This window comes from Sorex fumeus, unplaced genomic scaffold, assembly GCF_029834395.1.
Source record: "Sorex fumeus unplaced genomic scaffold, SorFum_2.1 ptg000265l, whole genome shotgun sequence".
NCBI classification, from domain to species: domain Eukaryota; kingdom Metazoa; phylum Chordata; class Mammalia; order Eulipotyphla; family Soricidae; genus Sorex; species Sorex fumeus.
Genome location: NW_026606322.1, coordinates 27,448,943 through 27,464,716, shown reverse-complemented (window position 1 = coordinate 27,464,716; position 15,774 = coordinate 27,448,943). Strand labels below are relative to the sequence as shown.

The 15,774-nt window shown below is 50.6% G+C and overlaps 1 protein-coding gene across 3 annotated transcripts in view; it reads left to right on the top strand.

Annotated features, from left to right (window-relative positions):
- ITSN1 (intersectin 1) overlaps positions 1-15,774 on the top strand; it is a 208,017-nt gene that overhangs the window by 114,097 nt on the left and 78,146 nt on the right. For all 3 annotated transcript variants that reach the window (XM_056109218.1, XM_056109217.1, XM_056109219.1), the window contains exons 17-19: positions 8,583-8,710; positions 12,804-13,033; positions 15,287-15,408. In XM_056109218.1, coding sequence (XP_055965193.1) covers positions 8,583-8,710; positions 12,804-13,033; positions 15,287-15,408 — 480 coding nt within the window. The remainder of the gene's footprint in view (positions 1-8,582; positions 8,711-12,803; positions 13,034-15,286; positions 15,409-15,774) is intronic.

The window sequence follows — 15,774 nt, the reverse complement described above, 5'->3', positions numbered from 1 at the left end:
AGAACTTCTTTATGCAGATGCCTAAATCACTTTCCTGTGGGATCAGTTTAATACTAACATTGCTCTGACAATCAGAAATATAAGAAGTGTGTCCCAAATGCTGGTTTTTATTTACCGTGAGTTCATGAGTTTCGAGTAATCACTCAAGGCGCATTTGTTTTTGCCTCCCATGAGAACATATTGTGGGGAATGTGATTTTTCTCTATCTTAACACAAGTCACTCTTCCAGGTACTAGAGGAGTGACCCCCAACCCCCAGCCAGCACCTCAGAAACACAAAAATTAAATGGCCAAATTAGGAATCAGTCACCAGTAAATTAAAGGGTTTTTTAAAAATTTTTATAATTTTATTTATTGAATCACTGTGAGAACAGCTACAAAGCTTTCAGGCCACCCGTCCCTTCACCAGTGCCCATTTTCCACCACCAAAAACCCCATCCAAAGCCCTCCCCCTACCTGTGGGGCAGATGATTTCCACATTATTCTCTCTCTACTTTGATTACATTCAATATTTTGACACCAGACCCACCATTATTATTTGGGATTTTACCCCAATACTCAGATCTCCCAAAAAGGCAACCATAGACAATTTGTTTTCTGTTGCTGGTTATGAATAACATATGATGTCATGAGGCCGAAGTAGTGGCTGCGTGATTTTGGAATTCCAAAATTTTAACAATTAAATCTGGAGGGATTTCTGCCCAAACCTGCTGGGTTCCGAGATTTGTTCCGGAGTCTCTTGGACCATGGCCGTTAAGCAGCTTGATCAGAAGCCAGAGAGGCCGTTCATGGGCGGTGACTCCGGGGTCTCGTTAGGGTGGGGAGGAAAGGACCGGCTCCACCCCCATCCCCTGCGTGTCTCCATCCCCTGCGTGCCTCATCACTGAGGGCCCAAACCCGACTGTCCAATGACCTCTGGAGGATGGCAGCCACCGAGCTGCCTAGAGGGAGCAGGTGGAGGGACAGCACCCTTTCCCCCCTGGCATGGCCCGGCAACAGTAACCTACTGTGTGGTCCGGGCACATTTCTGCCAAAAGCCGCTGGGTTTCGAGATTTGTTTCTGAGTTTCTGGGATCATGGCCGTTAAGCAGTTCAAGCAGGATCCAGAGAGACCATTTGTGGGTGGCGACTCAGGGTCTCAGTGGGGTGGGAAGGAAAGGGCTGGCTCCACCCCCATCCCATGAGGCCCCAGGTGTCTCGTCACTGCGGGTCCAAACCTGACTGTCCAGTGGCCTCTGGCAGATGGCAGCCACTGGGCTGCTAGGGGGAACAGGCCAAGGCACGAAACCTATTCCCACCTTGGGTGGCCCAGCGCCGGTAAACTACTGCATGTACCGGACACATTTCTGCCAAAAGCCCTTGGGTTCCGAGATTTGTCTCTGAGTCTCTGGGATCATGGCCATTAAGCAGTTCGACCAGGGACCAGAGAGGCCATGCCTCCAATTATATAGCTGAGCAAGAGGTGGTTTGTGGCTCGCACATACCTAACTCTTGGCTGTTTACTTTCTTTCTTTCTTTCTTTTTTTTTTTGCTTTTTTTGGATCACACCGGCAATGCACAGGAGTTACTCCTGGTTCATGCACTCAGGAATTACTACTGGTGGTGCTCGGGGGACCATATGGGATGCTGGGAATTGAACCCGGGTGGGCCACATGCAAGGCAAACGCCCTACCCGCTGTGCTGTTGCTCCAGCCCTCTTGGCCGTTTACTTTCTTGGTAAACTTTGCCCCAAGTTTTTGGGGTCTGGCCAAAGAAAGGCACAGCAGCAATTCTGGGGTATCTGGAAGTCTATAGACGCCATCAGGCTGCTGATGCACTCGCCTCACAGGTACAGATTGACCTGCTGGCAGCACCATACCCCCGTAAATTAAAGTTTTGTTCGGTTCTTATAGCTAGTATCCTCCAACAGAATTACATTCTTATAAAATATTGCTTATGTTAAAAGATACCTTCACACTTTGTTCCAGGGGATACTCCCTGATATTTCATGTAATGTCCCATCACATAATTCATCAGTTTTGTAGTTCTGGGCCACACCGGGAGATTCTCAGGGCTTACTTCTGGCTCTGTACTCAAGAATCACTCCTGATGGTGCTCAGCAGACCATGTGGGTTGCTTGGAATCAAACCCGGGTCAGCCACATGCAAAGGCTAGTACCCTCCTTGCTGTACCATCGTTCCAGCCCCTGCATCTGTTTTTGAGTGTCTTTAATAAGTCCAAGTGAAGGAGAGACATTTTTAGTGAAGTGATCAGTGTCCCATGCATGGCAGCAGAGCAAATATCTCTAGTAACAAATGGGTAGCTTGAAAGCAAGCCATGTTTCTCGGGGCAAAAGGGAAAAAAAAAAAACTGGATCTTCTTGAGTATTCAATTTGTCAAGCATATTGCTTTTGAAGTGCTTTGGCTGTCTGCCATGAATGGCTAAAGATGGTTTATGGGGCAGATGTCTTAATTCCTTGGGGGGAAATGAGGGATTTTTCTCCATCTTAACGCATGACAGGATCTTCTTTTTCTCCGGTCGGGGGCACTCAGTGCTAGGGTGTAGGGGTGGCCCCTGTAGTCCAGGATCAAACCAGAGCTCCCGCAGGCCAAGCAAGTAGCTGAGCCCTTTGAGCCCTATCTCTGCCGCAGAACAGTCTTTATTTACCCGTTATTTCCTTATTGGGGTTCCTATCTGCCTCTCATCAGAGGTCCTTTTGAGAATCAAGTAAGATTTATAGTGCCGGCAAGAAAAGTGCCCATATAACCAGTCTGCTTGCCATCTGGTGCTTTCCAAAGTTTATTTGCATCCTGCTTGAGAAACTGTGCTGTATCTTGGAATTCTGTAGGTGTTCTTGGTGATAAAAAAATCTTTTGAAGTTACGTCGATTACAGATTTCCTGGGAGTTTCTAAGAAAGTCCAACATAGATGCAGGTGCAAAGTCATCATGATAGATGAGTATGTAATTCTAGTTATTGATTATTATTATTCTCTGGGGGGGGTGGGAGAGTTAATTTAAAGAGCTACCAACAAGATGCCGAGTTTTATTTCTCAGTAATCTCTGGTGTTTGGAGGGCTGGGGGTTTGAGCCACACCTAGTGATGCTCAGGGGCTATTCTTGGTGGTGCTTTTTGTGTTTGGTTTGGTTTGTCGTTGTTGTTGTTTTGGGGCCACACCCAATGGTCAGTGCAATGCCTGACCATTGCACTGTAGCTCTGGCCCCTTGGTGGTGGTTTTTATATGGGATTGAGGGGCGGGGGGGGGGGGGCTAAACACATGCACGGCAAGCATCATCAACCCTGATCCCTTTACCCCCTTCCAGCACCCCCCACTCCTCTTTCCCTCCACCATTGTCTCAGTGTTCCCTTCCTTGTCCTGTTTCTCACCCCCAGAAATTCAGTTAAGAAAAAAACAAAAAAACCGCAGTGCTTAATAGCTCCAAGATGAGATACAACAATTTTCATACACTTTCCTGTCAGGAAACCTTTTTGGATCATTTTTAGTCAATTATTCATAACAAACAACACCAAATAAATTATTTAGCATCTGCCTTTGGGGCAGATTTGGGTGGTGGTGGGGAATTTTGAAATAATGGGGTGGGAAGGTGTAATGGTGGTAGGATTGGTGTTGAAATATTGAACGTAATTAATTACTGTGAACAACTATGAAAATAAGATAAAAAAAAATTTCTAAATCAGAACAAAAAGCTCGTCAGCCAAGGAATGAATCAGACACGTGTTCCTCCATCTGAAACTTTCGCGGTGGAGAGAGGGCAAGGAAGTGTTCAGTGAATGTCACTTGGAGACTGTTTTCTTGGACTGCATTGCATATTTCCACCGGCAGTTAACCAGGAGGAAGAAAAAGAGGGAAATGAGAGGAAAGCATCGCGAACCTTCCCAGGCTGGACTCTATGCGGCCACCGCCATCTGTTCACCTTATTTGACATCTGTTTCTTCCACAGTTCCTGCGAAAGCTCCCTTTTCTCAGAGGCCTTGGGGGCCGTAACTAACAGGGACAGCTCCAAAGCTAGGCACCGCCTCTCTGCCCCACTCACCTATAAAGCCAAGCTTTATGGCTTGGCTTCTGCATCGCTTTCTCTGCATTTTGGATGCCTTCTAGATTCATTCTTACTTATTTTGGCCATGCCAGGAATCCCTCTCAGGGCTTCAAACATTTTAAGGCTCTGTAGCTGAGCCCACATCTCTGGCCTAAGAGAAAAAAGAATTTTTTTTCTTTTCTTTCTTTCTTTCTTCCTTTTTTTTTTTCCTGTTTTGAGGGCTGGAGAGGTAGTATAGCATAAGATATTTTGCCTTGCACGCAGCTGACTCTGCTTTGAGTCCTTGCACTGCACAGGTGTCCTGAGCACCGCACAGGTCTCCTGTGCACCGCCAGGTATGATCCTTGTACAGAGCCAGGAGTTAGCCTTGAGTACTGCTAGACGTGCCTCCCTCATCCCCTGCCACTGTATGTGTATGGGTAGGTGTGGGGTCGAACCATACCTAGTGATACTCCTGGCTCTGTGCTCTAGGGCCCATGAGGTGCTAGGGATCAAATCTGGGCTCCCTGCATGCAAAGCAGGAGTCAGCCTCTGAGCTAGCTCTCCAGACCCAAACTTGACTTGTTTGTTTGGGTTTGGTTGCTCCTGGCTTTGCACTCAGGGATCACTTCATGTGCCCCGGGTGCTGGTGATTGAACTCAAGTCAGCCTAGTGCAAGGCCAGCGTCTTACTCTTCTCTGTACTATTACTCTATCCCCCCCTCCCCCGCAACACACACACCAAAAATCAAAAACAAAACAAAACCTTTTTTTTAAAAGTGCCTCAGACTGATTTCTTTGGGTGAGTCCTTTCAGTTCACTTTTTTTTTTTCTTTTTGGGTCACACCCAGCGATGCACAGAGGTTACTCCTGGCTCTGCACTCAGGAATCACCCCTGGTGGTGCTCAGGGGACCATATGGGATGCTGGGAATTAAACCTGGGTTGGCCACGTGCAAGGCAAACGCCCTACCCGCTGTGCGATTGCTCCAGCCCCTCAGTTCACTTTTTAATTGCCTTTCATTGTTTTCAGTTCTTCCTCTTCCATTGCTGCATTACTGCCATCTGTTTAGAGTTCGCCTGCTGATTCCTTATCTCTGAATCAATTAGCAGTTACTAGAATCTGAACGCACAGCATCATTCTTGGATAAAATGAGGCCCCGCTCCCTTGATCCATCAGGCCTCGCACTAGTTCTAATTCTCCAGTGCTTGTGCGGGGCCTGTTGTTAAATATTTTAAACATTACCTATGAAAACATTCTGGGGGAAAAGAAGAATACTTTTTTTTCCCCCCATGTGTATGTGTAAAATCAGGTTCCTTAACATCAATCTTATTTCTCCTCTGTCATTTCTGTTTCGGAGTGCAAGTGGTTTGGATCACACCCAGCAGTTCTCAGGGCTTACTCCGGGCTCTGTTCAAGGATCGTACCTGGCAGTGCTCAGGGGAGCACATGCGGTACCAGCAATTAACCAGGGTAGGCTGCGTGCAAGGGAAGCACCTTAACCTTTGCTCATGTCTCCAGCCCACCTTTGATCATTTACTGCTCTTTTGATTTCACCTAAATCATATTGTTTGTGGCTGCAGACCTTGTGCTTGATCCGTACAATCAGGACAAACCCCACGAGACTGGGCAATAGACTTAAGTGGTCGAATACATGCTTGGCATCGTGAGGCCCAGAGTTCAGTTGCAGGGGGCCCCGCTAACCACTCTCTGGCCCGTGGAGGTAGCCCGAGGATTGATCCGATGGTGCAAGGAGGGACCAACCGAATGAACACAAGACACAAGAGACAGAGTACAGTTTAGAAACAGAGAGAAAAAGGGACAGGCTTTATTGAGGGATACAGGCTGTTTATATAGGGTCAGGGTAGCCCAGTCAGGAGCAGAAGCAATATAATCATACATGGTTAGGACAGCAACAAGAGCTTTACCTAACATTCAAGGTAAACATTTGTACATCAAAGGGTTTTATGGCAGTAGGTGCATCCTGGAGGTCACTATAGATAAGGCCAGATAAGATAACTGTCAGCCTGATGTATGTGGCTATAGATAGGTATCCGCTGAGGGCTGACGTTAGGAAGTCCTGGGAGACTGTCACCAATGTCCCTAACATGGGAACCACGGCCAGGGTCCATGAGAGGGCTCTTGGCTTCCCACATTCAGTCTCTGTCCCCGCTTAGCGCTCCCCGCCCACCCCCCCCCCCCCCGAACATTACGGGGTGGGCTTCTCTTGAAGAAGGGAGATAGGGGGCCGGAGACGATTCTTGGGTTCATTGAGGTGCCTGCCTTGCAGGCAACTGGCACTGTGTGATCCTTGGCACTGCAGGGTCCCCTGAGCACTGCCAGGAGCAGAACAGAAACAGACTAGAAACTTGCCCCAAATACCATGAGTGCGGGCGTCCACCCTTCCTCTCCTCAGTTGATAGAAGGGAGTAAAACCCTTGGTGAAAGAGACGCTGATTTAAAGAACTAGTTCTGGTATGATGGATGTTGTCGATGAATCCAACAGCAATTGTTCCAGCTGAAGTGAGACCATCCCCCCCCCCGCCCCCCCATCACCCTGACTCAGCTGTGGCCCATCCATTGTGGAGGCTTAGAGACCAGGCAGCTGTGCCCAGCTCAGCAGCTCCTCATTGCCATGTATCGTCTCGGAACCTGTTTCATGCCATAAAATCAGAATAAAAGTCCCACCTTGCACTTTTTCCCTTTTCCCTTTGATGGGCCCCCCAATGGCTGGGCTCATGTCAGAGTTGGATCCTTGAGCTGTGCAAGGACTGGCTGGGGTGTCCCTCTTAGCTCATTTAGAACCGAACCTTGCTCCCGTTTCGCTTTTCCCATAGAGAGAGGAACTTGATCCAGGAATCTGGATTCTTGTGGCCAACAGCAAGTGACTTCGTTTTCCCATCTTTTCTCTGAAATATCAAATCCAGACCAATGACAGGAGTCTGGACTTGTGTTACAAAATGGCGATTTGTGCTTGATTCCAAATTACTATGGAAGACAGCACTGTGTGTGTGTGTGTGTGTGTGTGTGTGTGTGTGTGTGTGTGTGTGTGTTCATTGCTTTATTTTTTTAGGGTATGGCATCATGCAGTGCTCAGGGTATGTGAACTCCTGTCTCTGCTTGGGGATCATTCCCGGCAGTGCTGGGTGACCATCCATGGTGCTGGGGACCGAACTAGGGTTAGCCAGCATCTCTCCGACCCTCCCGAGTCTTATGTCTCACGACAGCAGTGGAATTACATCCCTGACATCCCCCCACAAGCCTCTTCCTCTTTTTTTTCCTTTAGCTTTTTGGGGCACACCCAGTAGTGCTCAGGGCTTATTACTCCAGGCTCTGCTCTCGGGTCACCCTGCACTTGGGGATACTCATGGTCTAGCTCCCTATGGGATGCCAAGGATCGAACTTCAGACTGGGCGTGTAGAAAGCAAGCATCCTGCTCATTGTCCTGTCGCTCCAGCCCTGCTTCCTTCTCCATCTCCCTGGGGTCGCCTTCCTGCCAGGCTTCCCTACCCTTTCACCGGGAAGCCCAATTTTAGCTTCTAGTATCTCACAGATGTGCTTCTGCCCCTTGCCAAGTCTCTCCCACCATGCAGCTTGCTTGCACCGGCCCTTGAAGCTCATTTTCAGAGCAGCCCGAGCCTCCTGTCTTCTCTTCTGGGTTTGTGCGTTTCCGCCCCAACCTGTGATGGGCAGGGCCTTGCCTGTTACCTCAGAGTGAATCAGAGAGTCAGGAATTTCAGGCAGGAGGAGAACTCACGTCTGGACCTTGGCAAGCAGCAGTTTGGTCTCTCTGGAGGCACTCTGGGGCTGCCTTCTGGGGGTTCTAGGGGACTCACCTGGCCTAAGCCGGCCTAACCTGGACTCTCCCAGACCCTCTTGTTTGTGAGGGAGACAAGCAAGTGGGGTTTGGTGACTGAGCCTGAGGTCAGCCATGTGTGACTCCGGTGCCAGTGGGTGGTTATCCTCTCAACAGATTTGGGTTTTGTTCTTGTTCCTGGAGGTTTTAACTTCAAGGATCAGAAACTGCATTTTCTGGACCAAAGAAGACTGCTTAAGGCGATGACTGCAATTCCTGGGCTGGTCACAGGGCACGCCGATGAGGGTGACCCAGGGTGTCTGGCTTGGGGTTGTTCCGGAAAGAGTAAACTGGGACCTGTAGGCAACCCAGGTGGAGACAAGGGGGTGGGGGCATCTTCTCAGGCATCTTCCAAGAAGGAGGCGGCGAGGGTAGTGGAGGTGATGCATAAGGAAGTGAGCAGACTTTCAAAGCGGGTGTGGGGCTGTAGCCTTTGCTCACGACCATCTGAGAAGATGGTTGGTTTCTGGGGCCCCCCCATCTCTCCTTTTGAAGTGCAGCATGGGAAAGGATAGCGCTGTTGGAGGGCATCCCTGTCAGAAACGGGTGGGGGTATGACTGCTGTGTCGTCATTGTCACCCTACACACACACACACACATGCACCTGGAATGTTTTCTACACGCTGGGACCTCCAACCCTCTCTGTGCCCAGGCAGGCCAGAGGGACCCACAGTGCAGGTGCCCATTGACACGTGCGACTCGGTCCTTTCTAGGAGCTGAGGGAAATCCACAATAAACAGCAACTCCAGAAGCAAAAGTCCATGGAGGCCGAGCGACTGAGGCAGAAGGAGCAGGAGCGAAAGGTCCTCGAGTTAGAAAAGCAGAAGGAAGAAGCCCAAAGGTGAGTTCTGACTGCCCTTAGGCTGGCTTCCTCAAGTGTGTGTGTGTCACTTATAGCCTGGCTGCAGGAATTGGCCGGGCTTCTTCATGCACTAATTGCCCCTATAACCCTGTGTGTATGCCTACTATGCACACACACCCTAAACACATAAATCCGCAAATCTTTGCATGGGTAAGTAACTCCCTGAGGCTTTGGGTTCCTTCCCAGAGCTCTCCCCAGCGACTCCCATGTAGCTGAAGACTTACCAAAGGAAATTGGGACACTTGAGGTGCCCATTTGCATGCCAATAAGTAAAATCCTTTTCCAGTTCACAGCGTTTAAATGCAGTGGCCCAAAGCACACTTGCTTTGGAATCTTAAAGCTCCCAGTACCTCCCACACGGAGCCCAGCCCTGCTACCCTGTCCTCTGTCCTCCCTTTCCCAACTGCCAGTGAACCTTGGGGGCCACAGTTGGCCACTGGGACTGGCACAGCGTCTTTGTGTTGACCTTGTTCGGTGTGTGTGTGTGTGTGTGTGTGTGTGTGTGTGTGTGTGTGTTGGTTTTGTTTCTACTGTTTTCTGTAGGAAGTGGTTGAAGTCAAGCTGGAAACGTTTAGTGCATTGGATTTGGTGACTCGATGGTTTTTTTTTTAAGTTTTGATTAACTTCAGACCTCAGGAAAAAAAAAATTAAGCCCCAGTAGGCCCATTAGAACAAGGATAGTGTCTAAATGGTAAGAATTGGTGAAGGGGGTCCCTGAGTGATAGCACAGAGGGTAGAGCTTTTGCCTTGCACACAGCCAACCCAGGTTTGATCGCCAGAACCCCGTATGGTCCCCTGAGCCCCACAAGGTATGACCCCCTGAGTACAGAGCCAAGAGTAAGCCCTGAGCACTGCTGGAAAAAAACAAAATGACTAAAGAAAAACCAGAGAGATGGTACAGAGGTTCATTACTCTTGCCTTGCTTATGACTGACTCTGGCTTGATCCCCAGAACCACTTGCAGACCCAGGAGATGCCTCTGAGCACAGAACCAGGAGTAAGCCTTGAGCACTGTGGGGTGTGTACCCTGACCCCAGTTAAGAATTGGTATTGGAGGCCCACAGGGATCACTTGCAGGGTTGGGCACGTGCAGGAGGCCCAGTGTCCATCCTTTGCATGGCCTGCTTCCCTGAGCACCTCTGGGCACACTCAGAAAGAAACAGGGAAAGTCTCGGTGAATGGCGAGATGAGAAGCTGAAGCAGGGGCTGGAGCAATAGGGCATTTGCCTTGCACGCGGCCAACCCAGGTTTGATTCCCAGCATCCCATATGGTCCTCTGAGCACCGCGCCTAGAGTAATTCCTGAGTGCAGAGCCAGGAGGAACCCCTGAGCATCGCCAGATATGACCCAAAAAGCAGAGAGAGAGAGAGTGCGCAGATGAAGCGGACCATTGAAAGAGTCACTGGTGTGGGTGCACCGTGGCTGACCGATTTCCCGGTGCAGCACCCGTGATTTTAGGGCTCTGGTGTCTCTGAGGCCGGGGTGCGGCCGGCATAGGGTACAGGACGTGGAGTCCGGTGGGAATTTTGTTGTGGTTCTTGGTTTGGTTTTACTAGTTATTTTTAATGGATAAGCAGCCTACATCAGAAATTCATTTTCACAGGAAAGGTTTTATTTGTTACTTATTTATCTGTAAATAAGTAGACATTTGCTTATGGTGGTTTTTTTGTTTTGTTTTGTTTTTGTTTTTTTCTTTTATCTTAGTAGGGTGATGGCACACCCAGCCCTGCTCGCCTCACACCTGGCTCTGCACTCAGAGATGACTCCTGGCAGGCTTGGGGGAGCGTACGGAATGCTAGGGGTCCAGCCTCCGCTGTCCTCTCTCTCCAGCCCCACGTTCATGATTTCTCAAAAGATAGTTTATGCCAGGAACCCCATTGCACTAAATTTTTCATGTTCATGCTGTGTAGAAATCCATACAACTTTCATTGTTTTGGTTCAGTTTGGTTCGGGGGATCATACCCAGTAGGGTTCGGCTTTCTTGGGGGGGGGGGGGGTCGTCGCATTTTGTGGTGCTTTGGGGATCCTGGGAGCCAGACCTCGCCGGCTTGGAGCCTTCCTCCCCTGCCCACAGTCTGGCCTCTTTCCCCAACTGCAGAATGAAGACTTTGTTTCCATGTGACGTTCCCTCGGCTGCTCCTAACACTGAGAGTTGCCTTATGTGTATTGACAGGTTATTGAGGTCACATTTCAGGGTGTAGCTAGAACCAGGCGGCCTGGGATTGGACCTCTGGAGGGTGTGGCTGGGCTTTGACCGGGCCAGGCCCTGTGATGCAATAACTCTTGTCTCTTTATCTCTTTGTTTCTTATCTGATAATGACCCAAGTTCCCATCACAGCAGTGAGCCTTTGGGCTTCCTTTTGACCACTAGTTAGGTCATTTATTCTTTTTTTTTTTTTCCCCTTTTTGGGTCACACCCAGCCATGCACAGGCGCCACTCCTGGCTCCTGCACTCAGGAATTACTCCTGGCGGTGCTCAGGGATCCATATGGGATGCTGGAAATCGAACCCAGGTCAGCCTGTGTGCAAGGCAAACGCCCTACCTGCTGTGCTATTGCTCCAGCCCCCAGTTCATTTATTCTTGTAGGTCATTTATTCTTGAGTGTCCTGTCCAGTCTGATCATTTTATTCAGTTTCAAGAACGAGAGGGAAACCACTCCCAGCCCTTTCGGCTGGCCTTTGGGGTAGAGTTCATTGAGCAGTTCTCAAGGCCTCGATTTCGAGGCGCTGATCTCTGCCAATTCCCCGTGAACAGACACACATGGGGGGCCCCAGTAAAATGTGGGGGGCTCCTGCCCAGGGCTTCAGTCAGACGGTGTTGGGATTGTGTGTGCTCGTCCGCACGGTGTCCCTATAACCATCGGCTCCATTTCTTGAACACAGCACAATGCTGCATTTCGTTTTTGTTCAGCCTCCTCTGGATTACCACGTCTACAGTTGGAGGTCCAGAAGGTCACGTCTGCCTAAGAGGAATCTTTGAGGAAAAAAAGCCTAGCGAGGGAAATTCAAGATACTTAATCTCCTTGGCTATAAAAGTTCACTTTTTAAAATTCATTTTTATTTATTTATTAGCTTTTTGTGTCATACCTGGCAACGCTCAGGAATTACTCCTGGCTCTGCACTCAGGAATTTCCCTGGCGGTGCTCAGGGGACGATATGGGATGCTGGGAATCGAACCTAAGTCAGCCACCTGCAAGGCAAATGCCCTTCTTGCTTTACTACTGCTCCAGCTCAAAAGTAATAATGTTCTTACAGGCATTTGTGTGTGTGTGTGTGTGTGTGTGTGTGTGTGTTCATGTAGAATCCAAGTTTTCTTAATAAAAGTGCTTAGAGATTAAAAAAGAGAGGGAGGGAGGGAAGGGAAGGAACCCTCTTGCCATCCCCGCCAGCACTGATGTCATCGCCGGCAGTGGCTTTACTGTCTCACCTGCCTGAATGACTCAGGGCTTTCCATTTCCCTTTTTATTTTTCTTTTGGTTTTTGAACCACACTCTGATGATACTCAGGGGCCACTCCTGGCTCTGCGGGGTACCGTGTAGGATGCCAGGAATCGAACCCACGTCTGCCATGTGCACGGCAAATGCCCTTCCTGCTGTGCTTTTGCTCTGGCCCCTCCATTTGCCCTGAAATAGCAGTTTAAGAGAAGTAGTTTGTAGGTCAGAGCCAAAGTTCAGCGAGTAGGTTGTTGGCCTTGCATGAGGCTGACCAGGGTTGGATCCCCTGCACCACAAAGGGTCCCCTGAAGCACTGTCAGGAGTGATCCCTGAACATAGATCCAGGAATAAGCCCTGAGTACCACTGGATGTGGGCCAAAACACCGGGGGCGGAGTGGGGGGGGAATAGGATGTTGGTTAAGCTTCCCATCACTCCATACAGGACATGGGGCTAGCTGTGCTTTTCTGAATCCTGGGGTGCCTCTCGCTCCCACTGCTCCTCCAGCCCTGGATTCCATCCATTCTCTCCAAAGGACAGTTTTTCTCGGGGCCTGCCGCCTCCTGTTGATGCCATGGGCTTCCTGGGGCGGCGGGTACCCAGATTGCTTCCTCCTACCAAACTGCATCTCTCCCTGGCAGACGAGCTCAGGACCGGGACAAGCCGTGGCTGGAGCGCGTGCAGCGGGATGAGGAGCTTCCCCGACCCAGGAAAGCCCCGGATGAAGAGAGCCTCAAGAGGGACGAGAGCGTCCGGAAGAAGGATGGGGAGGACAAAGGTGAGCCGGAGACGCAAGACCGGCTGAGCCGCCTCTTCCACCCACACCCTGAGTCGGCTAAGCCCGCGGTGCAAGCGCCCTGGTCCACCGCAGGTAGGAGCTGCCAGAAACAGGCTGGGGTGGGCTAGGGGGGCTCGTCTTGGTGACCTTATTTTTTAATTATTTTATTTTTGCTTTTTGGGTCACACCCGGCGATGCACAGGGGTTACTCCTGGCTCTGCACTCAAGAATTACTCCTGGCAGTGCTCAGGGGACCATATGGGATGCTGGTAATTGAACCCGGGTCAGCCTGTGTGCAAGGCCCTCCCCGTTATACTATCGCTCCAGCCCCATTGATGACCTTGTTGGAGATGGAAAGGGGTGGGTCTCTCTTAGGGCGCAGGGGTCATCAGCTCTCTGAGTTCTTTTCACGCTCACCCTCGCCTACCAACGCCCCTGCCAGCAGGCACCAAGTCTGCATGCCAAACTCCATTCATAGCGGAGGCCAGACCTTTCCTGCCCCTGCAGCCTGTCCTGCCCATCTTTTGTCAGTGGCTCTGGGAATTTCCGAGTGTTTTCCTGGTAGCCCGAAGCCACTTCTCGAGTCCTGGTGACTGTGGCTGTCACACCCCGCAGCCCACAAGGCCTCAAATCCTGCCCGCTGCCTTTCAAAGGTGTGACTCTTCTGGGCCCTATGATCTTATGTTGCCACTTTAAATAGTGATAGAGGAAAGATTTTGCCATCACTAAAAGTTAATTTTTTTAAAAAAAGAAAGAAACCCTAGTATCACAAGCAAACTGGAAATTCGGGGATGGCTGTGTGATCCTCCCCGGCATAAACCTGCTGGCATGTTCACTGGTTCCATTTGGTGGTTGTGCAGTGGGACATGGAGAGAAAAGGGGATGGGAAAAAAGCCCAAACACACAGTTCCTCAAAGGCCCCTTCGGTTCCGGTCTGCACCCCAGCGTTTGCAGGGCTGGCCACACGGGCCCGAGCCTGAACTCATACCCTTCCTGCTAGAAGGGCTTCCTCCGCCCTGACCACGGAGGAAGGCCTGGCCAGCCCTCAGCCGCACCAGGAAGCTGTGCCCTCTGCAGGCACCAGGGCTTGTAGGATCCTTTCTTGACCTCAATGTCATTTCCCCGGGACTTTTCAGGAATTTTTCAGGCAATTCCTTTTGGCCCTTTTGTGCTTCTGTGCTTCTGTCCTCAGATCTGAGGGTGTGTCCTGTACACACACACATACACACACACACACACACACTGACACAGACATAATCTTGAGGTCCTGTATTCTCTCTCTCTCTCTCTCTCTCTCTCTCTCTCTCTCTCTCTCTCTCTCCCCGCCCCCTCACAGGGGAAAGTAAGACTCTTCATCCACTTGCAGACTTGGAGCACAAAATCTTCCCTCCAGGGCGAATCTGCGAGTATCTAAATCCTCACAGCTTGGGAGGAGACATTCTTGAGAGCTGTGGTCCCCTGAGCTGACCAGGAGTGATCCCTGAGTGCAGAGCCAGGAGCAAACCCTGAGCAGTGCGGGGGAGGGGGAGCAATTTGGGGCCACAGCCAGCAGCATGCCCAGCTACCCCTGGCTCGGGAGTGACCTGGCAGTGCTGGGGGAGGCCACATGTAAGGCAAGCCCCCGAACTCCTCAGGCTCTCCGGCCCTGAAACAGAAGAGCTGGGAAGAGTAACTGAGCAGAAAGGACTATGAAACATGGTGCCGTTCTCACCATACTATTGCTCCACACCCACCCCGCTTTAAAACAACATTCATGCTTAAGTCATATTCTCCTGGGCTCTACCCTTGGTCCTGTTTCCCCCTTGAATATGTGGAGGAAAGTGCGTAAATAGCATGCTTCACCAGGGATTAACATTTTCCCCTGTGCGGCGTGAATTCTGCACCTGGATTCCATCCATCCTGTGGTACTTCGTGTCTCTTCCAAGACTGCCTGTTGCCTCTCCCTTTCCCTGCGGCTTTCCTTCTGGTCTGGTTGGGATCTGGGCTCTGTGTCTAGATGCCTTGGCTGGAGCAGAGGGTTGTGTTGGTGTGCAGGGGAGCTCCTGCGAGTGTCTGGCCCCAAGGTGCTGACCCGTGGGCCTTTCTGTGGCCCGCACAGAGAGGGTGTCACCCTGGTGTGACAGATTCCAGCGCCCTTGAGCTTGGAGTCTGCCTCCGGGTATCCCTGATGGATGGGAACAGTCTGGAGGTCTAAATGGGCAACCGCCAAGCTGCACATGCACTCTCTCTCTTTCTCTCTCTTTCTCTCGCTCGCTCGCACTCTCTTCTTCCCGCCCCATCTCATCTAAAGATTTGTTTTTTCCCCTCCTTCCCCCACCCCTCCCCTTTCTGTGTATGTGTGCGCAGAGAAAGGCCCGTTGACGATTTCCACCCAGGAGAACGTTAAAGTGGTGTACTACCGGGCTCTGTATCCCTTTGAGTCGAGAAGTCATGATGAAATCACTATCCAGCCCGGAGACATCGTCATGGTAAGAGTGCGTGGGGACTGTCACGGTCCCGTGCTCCAGTGACCCATATCTGGGGCCCCCTTCCCTACCGTCTGTGCAGATGGCATTTAAGCACCAAGCTTCTCGAGGCTCTGAATTGATCTGGGGTGGGGTGGGAGGAAGCTGTCCTTAACCCAGTGGGTGATGGGGATCGGTTTGGCCGTATCACTTTCCGTTTTGGAGTTGAGATGGTTGCAAGGAGCTGGAATTGTCTTGTGGCTTTAAATACCGAAGGCGCTTAGGGCTGTTTGCAAGGCTGCCAGCCAGAGCTGTTTCTGCCTTTAACCAGCGTGTCCGGTCTTTCTGCAAAGGCCGTGAGCACAGAGTTGGGAGACGTCTCATCTGTTC